This window comes from Sinocyclocheilus rhinocerous, unplaced genomic scaffold (genome assembly GCF_001515625.1).
Source record: "Sinocyclocheilus rhinocerous isolate Xijiao unplaced genomic scaffold, SAMN03320098_v1.1 scaffold2341, whole genome shotgun sequence".
Taxonomy (NCBI): domain Eukaryota; kingdom Metazoa; phylum Chordata; class Actinopteri; order Cypriniformes; family Cyprinidae; genus Sinocyclocheilus; species Sinocyclocheilus rhinocerous.
In genome coordinates this window covers 302,809-323,555 of record NW_015647626.1, presented here as the reverse complement: position 1 = coordinate 323,555, position 20,747 = coordinate 302,809, and the positions used below count along the sequence as shown (strand labels likewise).

The 20,747-nt window shown below is 37.9% G+C and overlaps 2 protein-coding genes across 2 annotated transcripts in view; one reads left to right on the top strand and one right to left on the bottom strand.

Annotated features, from left to right (window-relative positions):
* Positions 1–756: 756 nt before the first annotated feature.
* LOC107709336 (zinc finger and BTB domain-containing protein 41-like) lies at positions 757–10,244 on the top strand. Its single transcript, XM_016513785.1, has 9 exons — positions 757–1,165; positions 1,836–3,005; positions 4,388–4,457; positions 4,570–4,717; positions 4,824–4,953; positions 5,069–5,164; positions 6,304–6,410; positions 7,356–7,472; positions 9,499–10,244. The coding sequence occupies exons 2-9, from the start codon at positions 1,864–1,866 to the stop codon at positions 10,107–10,109; spliced, it is 2,421 nt and encodes an 806-aa protein (XP_016369271.1). The 5' UTR covers positions 757–1,165; positions 1,836–1,863; the 3' UTR covers positions 10,110–10,244.
* A 5,807-nt stretch (positions 10,245–16,051) lies between these two features.
* The window catches only part of LOC107709335 (segment polarity protein dishevelled homolog DVL-3-like), a 17,089-nt gene continuing 12,393 nt past the window's right edge, over positions 16,052–20,747 (bottom strand). The window contains exons 9-13 of the mRNA XM_016513784.1: positions 19,872–20,021; positions 19,405–19,536; positions 18,485–18,652; positions 17,072–17,275; positions 16,052–16,999 (exon numbers count right to left, since the gene is read on the bottom strand). Coding sequence (XP_016369270.1) covers positions 16,674–16,999; positions 17,072–17,275; positions 18,485–18,652; positions 19,405–19,536; positions 19,872–20,021 — 980 coding nt within the window. The 3' untranslated portion in view covers positions 16,052–16,673. The remainder of the gene's footprint in view (positions 17,000–17,071; positions 17,276–18,484; positions 18,653–19,404; positions 19,537–19,871; positions 20,022–20,747) is intronic.

The following is a 20,747-nucleotide window of genomic DNA, read 5'->3' as shown; positions in this document are numbered from 1 at the left end:
TTCCTTTCAGTAGATTAAAGTGTTACTGAGATACAGCCTTTCATCCAGTTTCGGGTCAACATTGCTAACTTTGTGAAACTATAACTTTTGAACAGAGTCAGCTCAGTTGGTTCAGTTTAATGGTCATCCGAGCCAAATTTGGTGAGAACCGGACACAATTTGAAAGAGAAGTACCAAAAATAGCCAAAATACAGTACATTAAAAAAAAAATGGTGGCTACTGTAATGGGCGGAGTCTTACTGTAAGACATTAATACGTAATAAGATTAACTAAATTCATTTATAGGACAAAGGGTTCAAAAGCTATAATTTAAAGAAACTGATTTGAACTGGTGGTATAGAGCTAAAGACCAAAATTGGTCAGATTACAATTCAGGATCACCACAGCAAGTATGCAAGTATTCATCGTTTTCCTACAAAGGGTTCAGTGGGTGATGTTATTGGTATTGTACAATAAAAATAAACCATTTACAGGCTCAGTGTTGGATTTTCACACTGTTGTTCACTTGTAAGTGACGGTAAGTGAAAACACCTTTATGCCTTTACGATGTGATACGAGATTTGAAAAGGGAGAAAAAAAAGTTCTGCAAAAGGTGGGATCGAACCCGGGTCGATCATGTCAAAAAGCCAAGGGCAGGCACTTATCCATTTTGTAATTTGTTATTTTGATTTCAGAATTGTGATTTGTTTAGCACTTCTCGGCCACCGTACTTTTACCTGCTGCTACAAATGCAAGATGGAACGGGATATTTCGGGCGGGAAAGTTGCATATATAACGCACACACAGCTGCTAATTCTATTCACCAAATAGCCAACTACATTACCCACAATGCTATGCCTCATCTGGACGACTTCGTGGCACGTTTATTGTTGTTGTTATTTAAATTAAATTAAAACACATACACTATTAACTTTCATTAAATTTCAGGTTACATAAATGTTATTTTCGGAGGATGAATAAGCTATTTATTTTAACCTATGAAACAGGAAGACGTTTCGCTTTCAGCCAATGACAAAACAGCTTGTTGAGACGTCGGAACCCCGAGCGATGGAAAAAGGACACAAGCGATTTATAATCCGAAAAAACCCTGTGTTTTGTTATTTGTATACAAAGGCAAAATAAGTGACCTGTTCAAAACACCACCGCATGTTTATTCTCTTCAAAGGTAAGACTGGAACTGGAAAATAAGTCACTATTTGCAGTTCGCCACAGGCCATTTTGTGGTCGTTTGTCAACGCACTCCTGTTCTGGAGGGGCCCTGTGGGCGCATGACATAATGGGGGGGCCGTAAGGGGTAGTTCACTTCAGATTTGCATTGTCCTTTTTCGCACGGCGCTAGATTTTGGAATCGTGTGTGCAGTGTATGCTGACTGTGTTGTAATGCGTTTATTTCGTTGTGCCATTCTCCTCGACCCAGTTCAAAACTGCAAGCCAGATGTAATCGTATATGGGACTGTCAGTTCTCTCTCTGTGTGAAGTTACAGGCTGCATGTCACTGACTCCACAGATCAGTTCATGCGCGTGACACAATAAGACAGCTGGTAAATGCATGATCAATATAAATAATTTAGTCTTAGTTTAAGCCAATATTTGATTGTTGTTTTTATCGTTTTGTAAAGCAACATTTCGACTTTAAAATGAACCAGAATCCATTCGGATTATGTACTTAACACAAATGTGACATTTATTTGTATTTACACTTTACTTTTTCGAAGTTTTGACGTTATATTTTCATTATAATGTATGTTAAAGTTAACAAAATAATAATATGTACTTTTTAAAATTAAAATTTGTACTATGTCTTGATTAAACTAATATGTATGACTCTTTTTCAGTGGAATCTTTGTGTTGGAAACCCGAAACATGAAGAAGAAAGTCAATGCACCTCAGCAGACAAAAGTGAAAGATATGAGCAGCAAAGAAACAGCATCTGATGCGGACGTGGCCATTAAAGATTCCTCACAGGAAAAGAGGCATCTGATAATATCCCAAACTGATGGCTGTTTCTTGAAGTTCTTGAACGAAGACCGGCAGAAGCTGCCATCGTTGTGTGACATAACTGTCACGGTCTGTGGCCAGATGTATCGTGCCCACAAGGTGGTTTTGGCTTTTGGCAGTGGCTATTTTCATGCCAAATTCAGCGAAAACGCTGAACTGCACCATGTTACCATTGATAACATCGAGGTCTCCATCTTTGGACATTTGCTCAACTTCCTATACACGTCTGAATTTGACGTTTCAGAAAGCCAGATTCCTGCTTTGGCCGAGGCTGCCTGTTTTCTGGAGATGATGGAAGCTGTAAATCTTTTAGCGAAGCGGGCGACACCAGCTCATGTTGATGAAGAAAGTGATGTTCAGCAGGTTCCACTGGAGACTCCAGATGTCCAGACTTCAGCAGGAGCTCAATGCTCTTTTTGCAGTCGTACCTTCTGCTACAAGAAGTCTCTGGAGAATCACCTGGCTAAGTCGCACAGCGCTGGCTGCCAAGTTGAGGACGAGCAAAACATGGCAAGCACATCTGCGGTCGCTACCCGCAGATCGGCCCGTCAGAGGAGGACCCCTGCTAAATTCGAGAGCGAAAATGGCCAGGTCCTGTCTGGAAAATCCGGTCAAAAAACTCCAACGCATGATGCCGCCGCTTTTGAGGAGGAGGAGGAAAGTGAGGAAGAGCAACATGAGCAAAGTAGTAAAGAGGGACGAGAAGAAACGGTCGAGGAGGCAGAATGTGAAGACGGTGAGAAGCAAGAGGAGGAACATGAGGCTGTAGAGCAGGCTGAAGCCCAGAAGGAGGCCGAACCGACATCCAGCCGTGCTGTTGAGGAGCACAGCCAAGCCACGGAGCTCACCGCTCACGTGTTTCCTGAAGGACTGGCTCCCGTTATGATCCAGAGCGCTAACAAGAAGAAGACTCTCAAGTGTCCCAAGTGTGACAAGACCTTTGATCGCATAGGTGAGAGCTATAATGTGAAGGCTGACGGATGGATCAGTGACACGGCCAGCATTTTGTCTTATTTGTTTATTTATTAAAAAGTATATTAATAATGAAGTTCATACACTACCAAAAGTCTGGGGTCAATTTTTCGAATGAAGTCTCTTGTGCTCACCAGGGCTGCATTTATTTGATCAAAAATACAGTAAGAACAATTTAAAATAACCGTTTTCCATTTGAGGTGTTTTAAAATACAATTTATTTCTGTGGATTTTCTGCATCATTGCTCCAGTCTTCAGTGTCACATGATCCTTCAGAAAGCATTCTAATATACTGATTTTACTGCAGTGAGCATCGACAAAAGAAAGAAAAGCTAAGAATTATCTGAGGCGGTCAGACACAACATTATAGCCAGGCATGGACACTCTCAAGGCTACAAGCGCATCTCCAGAGAACCTGATGTTCCTTGATCCGTACATAATGTTATCAAGAAGTTTCATGGCAGTGTAGACAGCCTCACCGGATGTGAAGGGAATGCAGTGTGCCCCCAACTTTAATAATCATCAATGAGATAATCAGCATTTAAAAAAAACTCAAAACTACAACATATGAAAACACAGTCTTTAAAATAGTCTTTTTCCCCCGTGTAAAATATCATTTTGGTTTTATGTCAAGTTAAAGCAATGTCAGGATCATACCATCTTTGGAGTGAGTATTACTTTGTGGAACACAAAAGAAAATATTTTGAAGAATGTTGGTAGCCAAACAATTTTTTTCCTTTCTTCCATTATATTTTTTGACCATACACTAGAAGTCATTGGGAACCAAAACTGTTTTGTGTGGTTTGTGTTGGTTTGTAATGACATGAGGATGAGTAAATGATGACAGAATGTTTATTTTTAGGTGAACTTTCCCTTTAAGAGATGGCATTTATGTACTTTGTGTCTACTAAATTAATAAATGGAACATTTTCACAAACTGTGATTATGCCTTTCCACAGTTATTAACATTTTAAATTGAGTAAATCTAAAGTTTTTGTATTTTTTTTTAATTTAATACACATTTATTATACTGTACTGTGCGTTATATTACTTTACTTACTATATTACTGTTATATTACTATATTACTTAAATTTGATGTCTTTTTCTGTTCTGACTGCCAAATAAAATTTGTCTATATTTGTCCTCTTTTGGAAAGCTGTAGAAACGCTATCATGGATTTTTATGGATTTATTTATTTTAATTTTGCTATTGGAAAAATGTGTAGTCTCCCATTCACTCCGATCTGCTTCGAAGATTCCAGGAAATGTCAACCGGGTCCATTCTTCTGTTTTGTTTACATTATGTTTCCTATTCAGTTTTTACATGTTCCTGTAGCCATATATTGTTTTGTTAATGAAATATTTAGTTTCCTCGCCTCAGTATGTGATCAAAGTCCAACACATTGTCTGCTAACAGATTTCATCCCGACCACCTCCAGGAGTTTCTCACTCAGAAGAAGAAGAAGAGTGAAGGCTGGAAATGTGACGTGAGTTATTTGCCTGGTTATTTATTTGATTTATTTTATGCACTACATCCAAATTCTGTTTGCAAACAATTTTACAGTTAGTATAATTTCTTTCCTGATGCTGCTTTTGTAGATCTGTCACAAGTCCTTCAGTCGTCGCCCCCATCTGGAGGAGCACATGATCTTACATTCACAGGACAAGCCCTTCAAGTGTGCCTACTGTGATGACTACTTTAAGTCACGATTTGCCCGGTTGAAGCACCAAGAAAAATTCCATTTAGGTAAAGCTTTACCCAAACTTTTATTGCTAATGAACCAGACGAGTTGAACTTGCATTGAACTTGTATTGAGCATTCCTTTAATGTTGACAAAATGTCCAATATCCAGGACCCTTCCCTTGTGACATCTGTGGTCGTCAATTTAATGACACGGGCAACCGCAAACGTCACATAGAGTGCACACACGGGGGGAAGAGGAAATGGACCTGCTCTCTGTGCGGCAAATCAGTTCGAGAGAGGTATGAAGCTGCTGTTAGGCAGTGATGTTACCAAAACTGTATGCAAATGCAATAATGGTTGGATGTTTTATTCAAATACAAGCTGTTCTCTGCTTATCTTCAAACATATTTTCAGGACAACCCTCAGGGAGCATCTGAGGATCCATAGTGGGGAGAAACCTCACCTGTGCAGCATCTGCGGACAAAGTTTCCGTCACGGAAGCTCCTACAGGTCTGTGAGAGTGTTGATCTGCTGTATGTTAAAGGGTTAGTTCACCCAAAAATGAAAATTCTGTCATTTTTGGGTCATTCTGTGTGGCGGCGCTGACCTAGATCCGACGTAATGACGTCATCACACCGGATCTGGGTCATGATACTGTCGTGAACGCGCGTCTGTCTACAAGTGACACAGTAGAAACGAAAATGTGGAATAAAGTCACTTCTTAGTACACACTCTCGGTGCGAATGCAACCCTTTAAATGGTACTGGGAAATAGTTTGCGCAAAATCGTCCCAGTACTTTAGTACTGTACATTTAGTTCTGGAACTAAAGCGGTGCGAAAGGCCCTTTTGTCGATCATCTTGGTACTTTTCTGGACCTTGAACGTGGTAGTTACCTTGCTGTCTATGGGAGGGTCAGAGAGCCCTCAGATTTCATCAAAAATATCTTAAATTGTGTTCCGAAGATGAACGAAGGTTTTACGGGTTTGGAACAACACGAGGGGTGAGTAATTAATGACAGAATTTTCATTTTTGGGTGAACTAACCCTTTAAGATGAAACATGATCTGAGAGAATATGTACAGATGAATAGTTAAGCAAGCAACATATAAAAGTTAAATCAGGAATATACACATCTTTACTAGTTGTGTTTTTCTTGAAATACATTACCATTCAAAAGTTCGGGGTCAAAGTTTGGAATTTGTTTTGTTTTTGAAAATCTCTTCTACTCACCAACGCTGCATTTATTTGATCAAAAATACAGTAAAAACTGTAATATTGTAAACATTAATACAACTTAAAATAACTGTTTACTATTTGAATATATTTTAAAATGTAATTTGTAATGCAAAGCTGAATTTTCAGCATTCAATCTTCAGTGTCACATGATCCTTCAGAAATCATTTGGTGCTCAATTACTAATACTGGTTCTTATTATTATCAATGTTGAAAACGTTTTTTCCTGCAAATTTTTTATTTGTAACAACATTGTAACAACATAAATGTTTAGTTTAATTCTGTCTTGATCAATATAAGTATTATTCTTTCTAAAAAAAAAGTACTAACCCCAAACATTTGAACAAGATTAAAAGTAATGGGACAGAACATGACATGTGATAGTGTTGTTTATTACTGTTGCTGTTTTGTTTCAGGCTTCACCTTCGCGTTCATCATGAGGACAAGCGCTATGAATGTGACGAATGTGGCAAAACGTTCATCCGCCACGATCATCTAAAGAAACACAAAAAAATTCACACAGGTATTTTTCAGATTCAAATTCAAGTTGCAATTTTGTTTGTCGTCTCAGAAAACCCATATATACATTATGAATAAATGAAATAAATTTTAACATGCTATATCATATGCTAAGTTAATTCAAGGTAGCATAACTGTTCGACAGCCATCATGTCAGGAGTGCTTCTGTTATGCTTTAAATGTCTATATGGAGGACTAGCTTTTAAAATTTAGATTTAAAGGGGTCATGAACTGAGAAATCAAAATCCTCTTGATCTTTTGACCCATTGGGTCTCATTCTGTAAGCATGCGTACGCACAAATTTGTGAGTGAAGTTTGCGTACAAATATCTTCACCAACAAATCATGATTCACCTTAAACTTTCATTCTAAAATTTACTCTAAATTTACAAAAAAAAAAAAGGAACTGAAACCACACATATGCAAAAAAACATGCATTCTGCCTTATAAATGTGTTAAGTAGAATATATATATGTAGTTTATATGAAATTTATATTTCAGCTTAAATATATTTTATCATATACAGAGAAGGAGTAAGAAAAGCTGTGATGTAATTCGGGCTGTGAGGTTTCTCTGAATAACAATGTAGATATATGTGTATGTACAGCTGCATTAAATGTATTTCTTGTGTTTTAACTGGTTTTGAGGATGGCATTTCTCAAGGTTTTTACAGACTGTCATGTGTTTGCCAGTGTGACGAAAGGTTGTGTGCAAAGCCCTTATATGGCGATTGTTTTGGGTGTGTTTTATGCAAATGACTAACTTTATGCACACAACCGCTTATTTAGTATACTCCAAACATTAGTACATGGTTAAAAACAAAGTCATGTGCGTACACGTGTTGTGAACTGAGACCGGTTGTTTTTGTGAAGATGATGATGACATTCAGTCTTTGTTATGCAATATAAAACAATGGCTGCAGGTGATGTTGAGCATGTGAGATCTGTGATTTCATGATCATGTACTAAATTTTGACAGGTATAAAGCAGTGGTGCATCAGTGTCAGGTGTGCAAGAAAGAGTTCAGGGGGAAGACCAACCTCATGTCGCATTTCAGAACACATTCAGGTAACATACATTACCATTCAAAAGATTTTTTGTGAAAGAAATTAATACTTTTATTCAAATGATTGAAAGTGACAGTAAAGACTTTATGAAAGATTTATGTTTCAAATAAATGCTGTTCTTTTGAACTTTCTATTCATCAAAGAATGTATCATGGTTTCCACAAAAATATTACTTAGAATAAATATTAGAATGCATATTAGAGTGATTTCTGAAGGATCATGTGACACTGAAGACTGGAGCAATGATGCTGAAAATTCAGCTTTGCATCACACTTTGCATTACATTTTAAAATGGATTCACATAGAGAACGGTTTAAATTGTAATATTTCACAATATTACTGTTTTACCATATTTTTGATCAGTTTTAGTGACACCAAACTATTAAATCAAATCAACAAAAATAAAAATTGTGACAATAAAAAAATGTAACTAATAGATATCACCATACTTCCCTAGTTGACTGATTACATTAAGAATTGAAAACATTTTTTGTATCACAAGTTTTCTGAAATGGTATGTTGTGGTATAATCTAATTATTATCTAATTATAGATGTACTCATTTGCATACATTTCCAGAACAGAAATTGGATAAAGCCAGGTTCAAAATTTGTGTTTAATTTTCTTGACATATTAGAGTCTTACAGAGGAGATTTTCGATATCTCTTTGACACTCCTTAAATCAGAAAATACTGTCAGCAGCCAGAATTTTTTTTAAATAATGAAATATTGTGTAAAAGCAGGCAAATACATATATGAACATAACTTAACAATATATAAATAGAAATATAAAAACTGTCAGGTTTGGTTTAAGTGCTACTGAAGTGCAGATTTCTGTCTCATTAGAAAAAACTAATTTTGACAAAATACATTTTAAAGATAAAATTGTAATTGAAATCTACAGAATGCAAATAGATAAATTGTAATAAAATAACATTTCATGAAATAGACAAATAGACCAATGCATGAAATAACAATGTTTTCGACTGTATTGTCTTGCCTTAAAGGAGACATATTATGCCCCTTTTTACAATATGTAATATAAGTCTCTGGTGTCCCCAGAATGTGTCTGTGAAGTTTCAGCTCAAAATACTCCACAGATCATTTATAATATTATTTTGAAAATGCCTATTTTGAGTGGAAGCAGAAACAGCTGTTTTTCGGGCCCGTTTCTTTAAATGCAAATGAGCTGCTGCTCCCCGCCCCCTTTTCCAGAATAGAGCTGTGCCATTACAGCTCGGACCTGCTAAAGACATCTGTTTTGGTTCTGATTATCATGTTTATCGCACTGAAATACCATATGAAAAATCAACCATATGAGTTTAAACTTCTGATATACGGTTTTCTGAGCGCACACATCCGAAGCACATGGACAGAAAGTGGCTGTCACAGTATGTGAGTACTAAACTAAGTTCTCATTCACACACAAGTTTACGTTAAAAACACATGAGTTACAAAAACAGTGGGTTATGTCTGTGAAGGTAAACAGCTGGGAAATAAATCGCATGTTTATTTTAGATCTGTGTGGCAGCAGCAATATACAGTAGCCTAAATAAATCAATAAATCCACTGCTCTGTTGTCTCCTCTGAGGCTGGGACTCTAAATAGTGTTCTGTGCCCGTCTGTGCAGCCAAACACAGAACAGTTAGTATGTTTTGATCAAACTTTCGCCATGGCATTAGAACTAATACACCAATGTCGCTTGCGAAATCAAAATGACGGCGCCATGGGTGTAAACTTACAGATTAAGGGGCGGTAATATTATAATGAGATCCCTTTGCCACGTCACCAAGGGAACGAAATCAGACGCGCTCGTTTTCTCAGACGCTTGCAGAAAAAGGCTTACCAAAACAAAGTTACTGGGTTAATCTTTTTCACGTTTCCTTGGTTGGTAGATGCACTGGGGACCTGATTATAGCACTTAAAACCTGGAAAAGTCAGATTTTCATGATATGTCACCTTTAAGGGCAGATTATGGCATTTCTGATCCACAGCTTTTTTCCTGATCCAGTATTTTGCTCTGCTCAGGTGAGAAACCCCACCGGTGTGTGATCTGCAACCAGACCTTCCGCATCAAGAAGACTTTGACCAAGCACATGGTCATTCACTCAGATGTACGTCCTTTCAACTGCCTGCACTGCAGCGCTACCTTCAAGCGTAAGGACAAGCTCAAGTATCACGTGGACCATGTGCACAGCGGCCGCCCGCTCGAGCAGCAACAGCCGAACCTGCCTGCGGCCCCTGCTAGCAAGCTCACCGAGCCGCTGCTGTCAAACGAAACGCCCAAACCGTACCATAACACACCTAAGACTGTGCTGCAGAGTGTGGCGGCTGACGTTTGCGTCCCTGTGACGCTCGTCCCCGTCCAGATGACTGAGGAAAGCGGTCTTGCTGTGCACAGGACGCCACATGGGGTCCTTCCAGCTGTGAGCCAGCAACAACAGACAGGCTACCAGTCCGCCACTGACCTAGTGTTCTTAGAAAAGTACACCCTCACGCCTCAGCCGACCAACATCGTGCACCCGGTGCGGCCCGACCAGATGCTGGACCCTCGAGAGCAGTCTTACTTAGGAACGCTACTGGGACTGGACTCGACTACATCTGTGCAAAACATGTCTAGTGCTGAACATACTCATTAATTAAAAGCACATCAATGCTATTATGTTCAACTTAGCATGCGTCTGTGTTTGTCACGTGAATTAATTTTGGTCATTAGACTCTTTGTGCTGTTCTTAAAGGGTTAGTTCACCCAAAAATGAAAATTCTGTCATTAATTACTCACCCTCGTGTTGTTCGAAACCCATAAGACCTTTGTTCATCTTCGGAACACAATTTAAGATATTTTTGATGAAATATGAGGGCTCTCTGATCCTCCCATAGACAGCAAAAGTACCAAGAAAAGTACCAATATGATCGACAGAGTAGTCCGTGTGACATCAGTGGTTCAACTGTAAAGTTACGAAGCTACGAGAATACTTTGTTGTGCAAAGAAAACAACAAAAAAAACGCCGCCACACGCTCGCGTCATGGTACTGTCGTGAACGCGTGTCCAAAGTGACGCAGTAGAGACGAAAATGTGGAATAAAGTCGTTATTTTTGTTTTCTTTGCGCAAAAAAGTATTCTCGTAGCTTCGTAACTTTATAGTTGAACCACTGATGTCACACGGACTACTTTGTTGATCATCTTGGTACTTTTCTGGACCTTGAACGTGGTAGTTACCTTGCTGTCTATGGGAGGGTCAGAGAGCCCTCAGATTTCATAAAAAATTGTGTTCCGAAGATGAACGAAGGTCTTACGGGTTTGGAACAACACGAGGGTGAGTAATTAATGACAGAATTTTCATTTTTGGGTGAACTAACCCTTTAAAGGCATAGTTCACTCTAAAATGCTGCATGTTGGTTCTACAGAAATTAATTTTTGTAATTCAAAGCAAAAAACTGTTTGAAAGGACATAAATGGGAATAAATACAGAATTTTAATTTTAAAACTATTGCTTTAATATCTAAGGGAAAACAGTTAATAATGAAATTATGACTGAACTTTGACTGTAAATGGAATGCGTGTGTACATTTCTAATAATTCTATCCTGTATAACCCGTGTGTTCAGATAGCTGACAGATGGAAATAACCTGTGGTTGGTGTGTGAATGAATAATAGTTTCAGAAACTTCTGAAATCACCACCCCAGACCAAAGTTTGCTTGTGTTTCTGTAAATAAAGCACTCTGGAACACTGAGTTCAGGAAGTTATGTTATGGGCTTCTTTATTTATTTTGTCCGGCTGTTCAGTCACATGGTGGGATGTTGGGAAAAAAAGTCTTAGACATAACAATTTCAACTTTCTTAGAGAAATAGCCAAAAAGTAAAATGCAATTCTGATAGCTTGTAATGTAAATCAGTGAGATCTTTGTAACAGTATAACAGACTACTTATATAAAATGCATAATATCAGATGTCACTCTATCTCCCAATAATAATTAATGCGTAATTGCTTTATTTGTGGGGGGCGAAACACATCATTGCTGTGCAATATACATTTATGATTAAGAGAATAACAAATAAACATTGCTCAAAGCCTGATGTATGACATTTAATATTTGGCTTTCTAAATAATGATACATGGATAATTAAGTAAACCGAAGTTGCTTCAGTCCAGTAAGTGTTCGTCTTTAAATATAACATATCAACAGAAGTCATTTAGTAGATTGTGTACAACAGGTTTTTTGATCATGTTGATCATTTAGAGGCCCAAGAAATATGATACAGTACGCTTTATAGGGTTAAAGATGATTTTATTAACATAGCAGTTTTGTTATTTTGTCTTTCTGCACTTGTTTAGTTGTATATCAGCATTTCCTACATAGTTTTCGACATATTGATGTATCTGTTCATTTAGAATTAATTTTGCACCGCAAACCAGCTCGAACAAATGGACAGCTAAATCTGACTGTGATACAAAACAGATTAAACTGAGCAATTCCAAGAGGGCTAATAAATAGTGGATATAGCTGTACAGTAAGGTCAGCAGTAGACCAGAGCTAAAGTGGTACAATATTTGGCCATTTCATTTGATGTGTCACACTGCCTCCCTGTGGTCAAACACCAACAGCTCTTACATTCAACACTGTTTAGATCAGGGGTTCTCTACTTTTTTGATTTGAAGCAAGGGAGCAACCTTAATTCATTTAAAGGGGTCATATGATGCGATTTCCTCTGGCCTGACAGGGCATCACAATATGGTAAGGGGTGTAACATTTCCGTCACACGCTTGAGGTATTCGGTCAATCACAACGCTCTGGATAGCTGGCCAATCAGAGCATACCTCGCTTTTCAGACCAATGAGGTTTGTAAAAATCGACGCGTTTCAGAAAGGCGGGGCATAGAGGAGAAACAATAATGTACAGTATGTGGAAAATAATGTGTTTTTTGAACCTTAAACCGCATAAAAACACATTTCATTACACCAAATACACAAAATAATGTTCTTTTTAGCAGCATCATATGACCCCTTTAAAAAAAATTTTTTTTTAGCAATGAAGCATGTTTCAGTTGGTGATTCCAGAAGTTATATTGGTATTTCTTTTAATAAGCTATGTTCTTCAATATAAACAATAGTTATTGAAATATAACTTAAAAGAAATATAATTTCAGTTTAATTTGGATTAGAGTTTGATGTGGCCCCTTGGAAGTTTGCTAAGGCCCCCTAGTGGACCCCGGCCCCACAATTGAGAACCACTAGTTTAGACCATTAAAGAAAAACTTTTAAAAACTGAAAAAGCAGAGCAACAGGAATGTTATCATCTTTAGCGTCTGTCGCCAATCTACTGTTTCTTTCTCACTACAAAATGAAAGGTTTGATTGTTCTGCCCCAAATAAGATAAGTGTGAAAGCAGCAGTAACACGGGACACGTTGACTTGTTTGGCTCAGGTGAAGTACATGACCATGACTTCCGTCCTGGAGTTTGATCTGAATGTTGTTTGTCTGTATATTATTTTTCTGACCTTTGGATCAGAGGTTAAAATGATTCAAGGTTTCCTTTTGAATCATCTGCACTCCGTGTGTCCTCACTGTTACTATCTGCCCATGTTTCATTTGTGCTTGTCACGTTTCCATTTTTCTATGGATTTATCGGCAAGAAATGATTAGGTGTGAAAGGTGTTTGTTTAAATGTGAGCTCCTCTGGTTGAAAGCTGCCATCCAAAGCTTTGAGAGAAAATATATAGGCCTACCTATAGATGCAATATAATAGGATTTTCTGATGCAGTAGCAGCTCTTCATCAGTTGGCCATTAGAAACTTCTTCAGATGCTCCTTTAAGGGTGTTATGCATTTTCTGATCTGCTATGGGAAATTATATTATTTTGCATGAGTTCTGTACTGGAGTTTGATCTGTATGTTGTTTGTCTGTATATTATTTTTCTCACCTTTGGATCAGAGGTTAAAATGATTCAATGTTTCCATTCTAATCATCTGCGCTTCCCGTGTCCTCACTGTTACTATCTACCCATGTTTCATTTGTGCTTGTCGCATTTCCATTTTTCTATGGAATTATTGGCAACAAATGATTAGGTGTGTAAGGTGTTTGTTTAAAGGTGAGCTTGAATGATTGAAAGTTACCATTAAAAGCTTTGAGGGAAAATATATAGGCCTACCTATAGATGCAATATAGTAGGATTTGCTGACACAGAAGCAGCTCTTCATCAGTTGGCCATTAGAAGCTTCTTCAGATGCTCCTTTAAGGGTGTTCTTATGCAGTTTCTGATCTGCTATGGGAAATTACATTCCTTTGAGTTCTGTACTGGAGTTTGATCTGTATGTTACTTATCTGTATATTATTTTTCATTTGCGCTTCCCGTGTCCTCACTGTTGCTATTGTGACTCACCTTCATTTTGCCGGTTTTTACTTTTTTGTTTTTGAGATACTTTCCTTTTTTTCCCCTGGTTGGCACATTCTTCTCATCTATTGGGCAAAAACATTGGGTGTTATTTTAGTTCCCATTCTGTGGTGCTTGTTTAAAAGTGTTTCTTCGTCTGATGGTTAGTTAGTAAGTAACAAGAACAGAGAAAATATATACCCATGAATATCTTATAGTAGGATTTGCTGATACGAGTCTATCAGTTGCAAAACATCCAATATCCATCAAAAACATCTTCAGATGCTCCTTCAAGGGCTGTTGAGTTGTTGTTCTGACCTGCAGTGAAGAATGAAGCACAAGCTAATTTAGATATTTCTATTAGAAGATGCTATGTGCTAGCTGTAGTCATGTTTGAAGTATATAACTTACAGAGCAAACTCCAGTAAACCCAAAACTACATAGTCATGTTCACTTTCTCTACCTGAGATGCAGCCGAACAAGTCAAGACTATTCTTCGGAAAATACTAGACAGACACAATTTAAATAAGTTATCTGTCACTTATCCTGCACGAATTTAACAAACATTAACCTTACATACAACCCTAATAATAGTAATTCATTTCCAGACATATTTTCTAGAAACGAATGCAGTCATTAGAAATATACACTTTGCCTGACCTATGGAAATATGTAATGAAATAAGGGATAAAGGATATGAAATTACTCGGTCGCTTTCTCGTTGAAAATGACTCGGTGAGAAAACCGCGGTCTTTTTCTGCGGTTTCTGCTTATGACGTCATGAATAAATTAGAACGCTGTATCCAGGCAACCAAAGCAAAACACTGAAGAGATTATCATAATAATGGTACTTGGATTGCAGATTAACAATATATTTCATTTTGTGGATATTGATGCAGTCTTTTTTGCTAGTACGATTATTTTTCCCTGAAATATTTTTCTTGAAAAAAAATTGCAAGTAAATAAAATAATTCCAACTCAAATGTCCTTGTATTTTCATGTCCATATATTTAATAGATTAGAAATACGCTGGATAATATGTATCCATGCATATTTATATTAGAACAAATGTCAATAAAAGACCAAACTTACTTTTATTTTAGATTATTAGGTCAAACTTAATTTGAAAAATATTTTTCCAAATTCCAGTGATGAAGATTAATAAAGTGGCATTTGACTCATGAATGAACACTAGTCTAGAAGGAGTGATTAAACATTTGTAAAAAAAAAAAATCTATCAAGCAACACTAACATACTAAGTGTTTGGTCCCTAAATGTCTCCTGAATTTTGATGGTTTAATGCCGTTAATAACTGCACAACACACATTGTGGTTGACAAATCAAGTTCAAACTTGTTGCACATAGTTCGTTTCCACCTTTTTCTTCAACGCGGAAGTAAGCCTATGGGTGAGACTTCCGGTTCATTAGCCGCTATAGGTAAATAACGAGGAGAATAACAACGTGCAGTAAACGGTAAAACTGTTTGCACTACAAACCAGTGTGTTCATAATTAAGATAATACATTAAAATAATATAAGACGCACAAACTTTCATTATCAAGCAGCAAAACGAACTGTTTTGTTCAGCTAAAAATAGCTGGATGGAGTGGACGCAGATGAGACCGGAAGCCAGACCCATAGAATTTACAAATGGCCGCGCCCATTTTTACAACAAGAAAAAGGTGGATTAGTTTTGTTACAGATTTTCAAGGATGAGGTCATGCCTTTGTTGGCATCATTCTAATTTGACTAGCTTTTAAATTAATTTGTGACAATTTGGTGCCAAAAACAAAAAAAAAGTTCTTCTCGCTTTCAAAAGATAAAGTCTATCTCATTTGCCATCCTAACGCTGCATAATTAAAGAGCACTGTTGTGGGGTGCGTTAATGGAGAAACTGAATATATTCAATTCATTTACTCACCTGTAACTTCATGTTATCCAGAAAACACTACATATTAGCCTGCAGTAAGTTCTTTTAAAGACTTCCAAAGCAAACTGTCCCAAAATTAATACCAATACTACCATTCAATAGTTGCGAGACGACCTTTTTAAGCTCTTAAAAAAGGTTGGTGAACATTAGCCGATGAACAATGGAAGCAGATGTGGACAGAGACATAAACCCAGAAACATCTGGATTCCAGATGAAGACGAGAACCTTCACATTCCACAAGCTGAACCCATAAAACACACACAGACAAAAGAGTACTCCAAGCATGTCACAATAAAACTATATTTATAAATTAAAAAAAGAAATCTCCTTAACAAGGTACTTCAAAAATCCTCCCAATACAATATTGCTGACAAACACTGAAAAATATATTCTCAGTAAAAACAATTTCCATGAATAATGAAATATCTGCATGAGACTGAGAGTAAAAAAAGGGCTTAAGAACCTCCAAATACGCACTAAAACAGGCCAACAGAAATGTTGAAATCTGACATTTACGTCCTTGGTTGGACTACATTCACCTTGAATCTTCACACCCATATAGTGTTGTAACTAAATCCCATTCAATTATTGCTATTTCTCTCAAAAACACTCTTTTTTGTCCATAAGAGGAAATGGTTCCATTTTCTTCAACAGAACATTTCCCAACTATTTTGAGGTGAATTTGTACATTTAGTAAAACATCTTAATCTGTTATTGTAAGCATGAACCGTTTGCTTATGCTTTAGTAGACTCATTTCTAAGACCTAAGTGATGTTGGGGCTCACAAGCTACTGAATTTTAGGTCAGCACTAATCCTAATTCTAATCGGCTGCACTAGTAGGCCACTTTTTTTGTAATTTATAAGGCAAAAAAATAGTTTGGGCACTTCTTCTAGCAACAGTCACATGATGTCGACAAAGAACTCCCCATTGGCTGTGTTGCACGAGCGTCGGGAGCCCGTGAGTTCGGCGGGGATGATGGCGAGGTGGCGGCCGGACGGCGACCCCGGGCCGGCTCGTGCAGATCCCTGCTTCAGGCTGTAGCTGTGAGATCGTGAGCTTCGCACACTGCCCTCACTGGGCGGCACCGAGCGCTCGCTGGGGGCTCTGTCTCTGCGGAAGTCAAACTCATGTGCGTCTCCCATTTCGCTTCCTCCTCCTAACCTGAAGTCTCCAGCTGTGGTTTTCCCCTCAGTCCGGCTCCAGCTGCAGTTTGAACCGCTGCTCCCTACGGACAGTAACGCTAGCGTAAGTGAGCCGCTGTTTGAGATTGTTAGCAGCGTGATTTGAGGTTACTCACCTTCGCTGTGCTGGCTGCCTGCGCTGCCTCCACCGGCTTCAGAGTAGCTGTGAGCTGCATCCGGGAGGGAATGGGCTGGTGGGTACTGGTAAGGGAACGCGGTGGGCCAGGGAGCTTCAGCAGGGTGAAGCAATGGAGCGAGAGTGTCCTGATCAGACGCCCCGCTGGATCCGTCATGCTCATGCAGTGAAAGATGGGCCATGTCTACAACAAAACATAGTCAACGTTGATAAGAGTGTCAGCACAATGTAAAACTGAATGTACAGTGACTATTTCGTTAACGAAAAATATTTGCTGATGACCATTTAAGTTGAAATGACAATGACATCATTAAAACCTCTGACTATATCAACTTGCATTATTGTTGACCAAAAAAAAAAAAAAAAAGATGTTAACACTTTCTTAAACCAAATAAAGAGGAGAAAAAAATATCAACCTCAACATGTTTCCATGCTTGGGGTTGCCAAATGTCAAGAGTTTAAATCCCCCTATCAGAGCTTCTCTCTTAAAAAGGACACATTTTCCGCCCTGTGTTCTTCTTTATCTTCACAACCTGGCAACGGTTCATTCTCTCTTACACTACGGAAAAAGCACTGATGATATGGAAACGTCGACAAACTTGTATGTTGAGTTTAGTGATCAACAATCGAAATATTCTGCTGAAATGAAAGTATTTTTTGTTGTTTTAATAGAAAGACATGAATATAATTTGGAATTATTGGAATTAATTAGGGATGCACCGATACCACTTTTTCCAGTACTCGCCCGATACCGATACCAGTATCGGTATCGGTGCATCCCTAGAATTAATATTAGAAATGATACTGTTTTGAGAGAAGCTTTTTAGTTTTAACAGTTTTCATAATGAGAGTGTGTTTATATTAATAATATAATAAATCAGGAAACTAGATGAGGTAAAATAAACCATGTGTATGCATTAAGGTGAAAGCGCAATAATTCTGGTGCATTTCTCAAACGACAACGGTCATGATCAGTAATCGCAATTACAATTTTGAGTAAAATAATTGTGATTTAGTTTGACAATTATGCAATCATATCATGACTAAAAATTTTAATCAACTAAACCTAGACTAAAGTTCCCAGACTTTTAGACAACTACAACTTGACTAAACAAAAAACAGGACAGAATGACTAAATATGATTAAAACTAAAAAGGACATTTGACACAGAACAAAGTCTAAATTTAAAAAAAAAAAAAACACAGCTGACAAATTTAACACTAACAGTGCTGGTAATAAAGATGACTAAACTCACTGGGACAAATGATGTATTAGGCTCTGGAGAGCTACAAATATAATTTTTCCTTGTACTGACAGGACTACACCAAACAGCACTAGAATATTTATACAACTACATAAACAGAAAATGAACTGTAGTGGTGAAAGTACTTACTGCCAGAAAGATCTCCAAAGATGTAGTAGCACTGCTCTGAGAAGGTGATTTTGTTGACAGTGTGGCGGATGAAGCCGGCTTTCAACAGGTTGCTGGCGTACTTTCGTGCTTCACGGCGATCTGCAAACCCCTCCACGTGATGAAACAGCCAGTCAACCACATCAGAGCCTGTAAGACAACATATGCACCAATTAGATATAGCAGCTCCATGAAGCGGTTTGCTAATATTTATTTTAAAATTACAATGATTTTAAAATGTGTTTATTTTTATTCCCTATTGTGAAGCAAATTATCTGAGTGTAACAGATTATAGAAATGATCAGGAAAATGCAGGACGGGGACTTGGTTCTATCCATCGGTTGTTGACTGGATTATGAGATGTGGGCTTGCAGTCGATTATAGAGGGACGGGGTTTAAACGGACAACTGTAAATCATTGGAGAAGTCTGTCATTTTACCGCAAGATAAAGTTATGACATTTTGATTAAACATTACAAGATGAAAAAAAAAAAAAATTATATGTATACATGGATTGATCGCTCACAATAAGACCAATAACACGCATTTACCAAAAAAACAAAACAAACAAAAAAAAACAGATAAATTGTCTTTACATACTTTACAATTACAATAATCCCTCTAATCCAGGAACTTGTCATTCAAATGAGATCACAGCAGTTAGCAAACAACTGTGATCAAAATATCCAATCAATTCTTGATGGACGAAAACAAATCCCATCCAACATTTTCTCTCATTCTTCATTTTATCACTCCGATAAATGTTCCAAATGGACAAATCAATCAAAGTTTCAGTTTCATGCTGACTTTTAGATAATATACAGGGTACAATTATGAAGATCAACTAATAAATCATTTAAAAACACCTTTACTAATTGTAAGCACTATAAAGTGGGTCTTGACCTATGAAAGCATTGGCTATAGTGATCTTCAGCCACATTCTGTCTCGAACTTCCAGTCCTGAGTCTGGACAGGCCATTGCTTTTGCAACTGTTGCCATGTCGCTGTGGACAGACAGGTGGTAGTCATCAAATCCTGCGAGAAGTACAACACACAGTTAACAAGAGCACAAAACACATAGCATCTGCCTGGTGGCGAGAAACCAGGACCTCCCACGTTCCACACACAAGTATCTAGATATGACTCAAGTCCTCTCAATAGAAGTCAATGGGATTTTTTTTTTTACCCATTGCCAGGTCAACTAGTAAGTTTGATCACTTAGAAAATGGAACACCTTTCCTCAACAAGCCACAGGATTTAAGGGATCATTCATGCCCATAACAACTGTTGTGGGATGAACTCCACAAAATTTAGGGGTCAAAATTTTGCTTTAGCAAAGAAATGTAAAGTTGTTGAAGCAGATGTCTCACTCTCAGTCTCTGGGATGGAGCTGGAGATGGAAGAGCTGGTGGAGGTGACTGTGCTCATTGAAGGACTCATGCCGTAGGGAGGATAGACGCCCGTCATGGCTGCTGTATGGGACACCCAGGCTGCAGGGTCAATGGGCCGGATGGGCTCACCTTGGACAGAAGGCAACCAGTACTCAACAAAGCTGTACAGAACAGGTGAGTTTGACAGAGAACTATCTAAAACCCTGTTGTTCAAACTACCACAATACATTGTAATGGCTGTACAACACTTTTATTTGAAAAATAAAACTTCTTCAGTGGTTCTTTGCAGCACTTTACAAGTAATATGTTTTTGAACATTAAAGAGGTCATATGACGCAATTTCAAGTTTTCCTTTCTCTTTGGAGTGTTACAAGCTGTTCGTGCATTGATAAGATCCCTAAAATTGCAAAGACTAAAGTCTCAAACCTAAAGAGATATTCTTTAAAAAAAGTTAAGACTCGTCCACGCCTTCCTAAAACGCCTCGTTTAAACACGCCCCCACATGTCTACGTCACTGTGTGGGAAGATTTGCATAAGACTGCCCAAATGTTCATTCAAAGAAAGAAGGCATATCTTTTATTCTCGCTGTAGTATTGTTGTTGTTGTTGCCGCCGCCGCCGCCATGATGTGGAGACGCTGTGTTTCGTTGTGAAAGCGAAACTACTTTGTTTTTCCTTCCAAAAGAGGACACAACTAGAAATCAGTGGTTAAGTTGTATTTACAACACTGTTCCAGAGCACTTCAACCCAAATATTCAGATGTGTGTAGTGTTGGGTAGGGATGTAACGATTAACCGCGAGCCAGTTGAAAATCGATTCAAATATGTGACGATTCAAATCGGTTGAGATGCTAAAC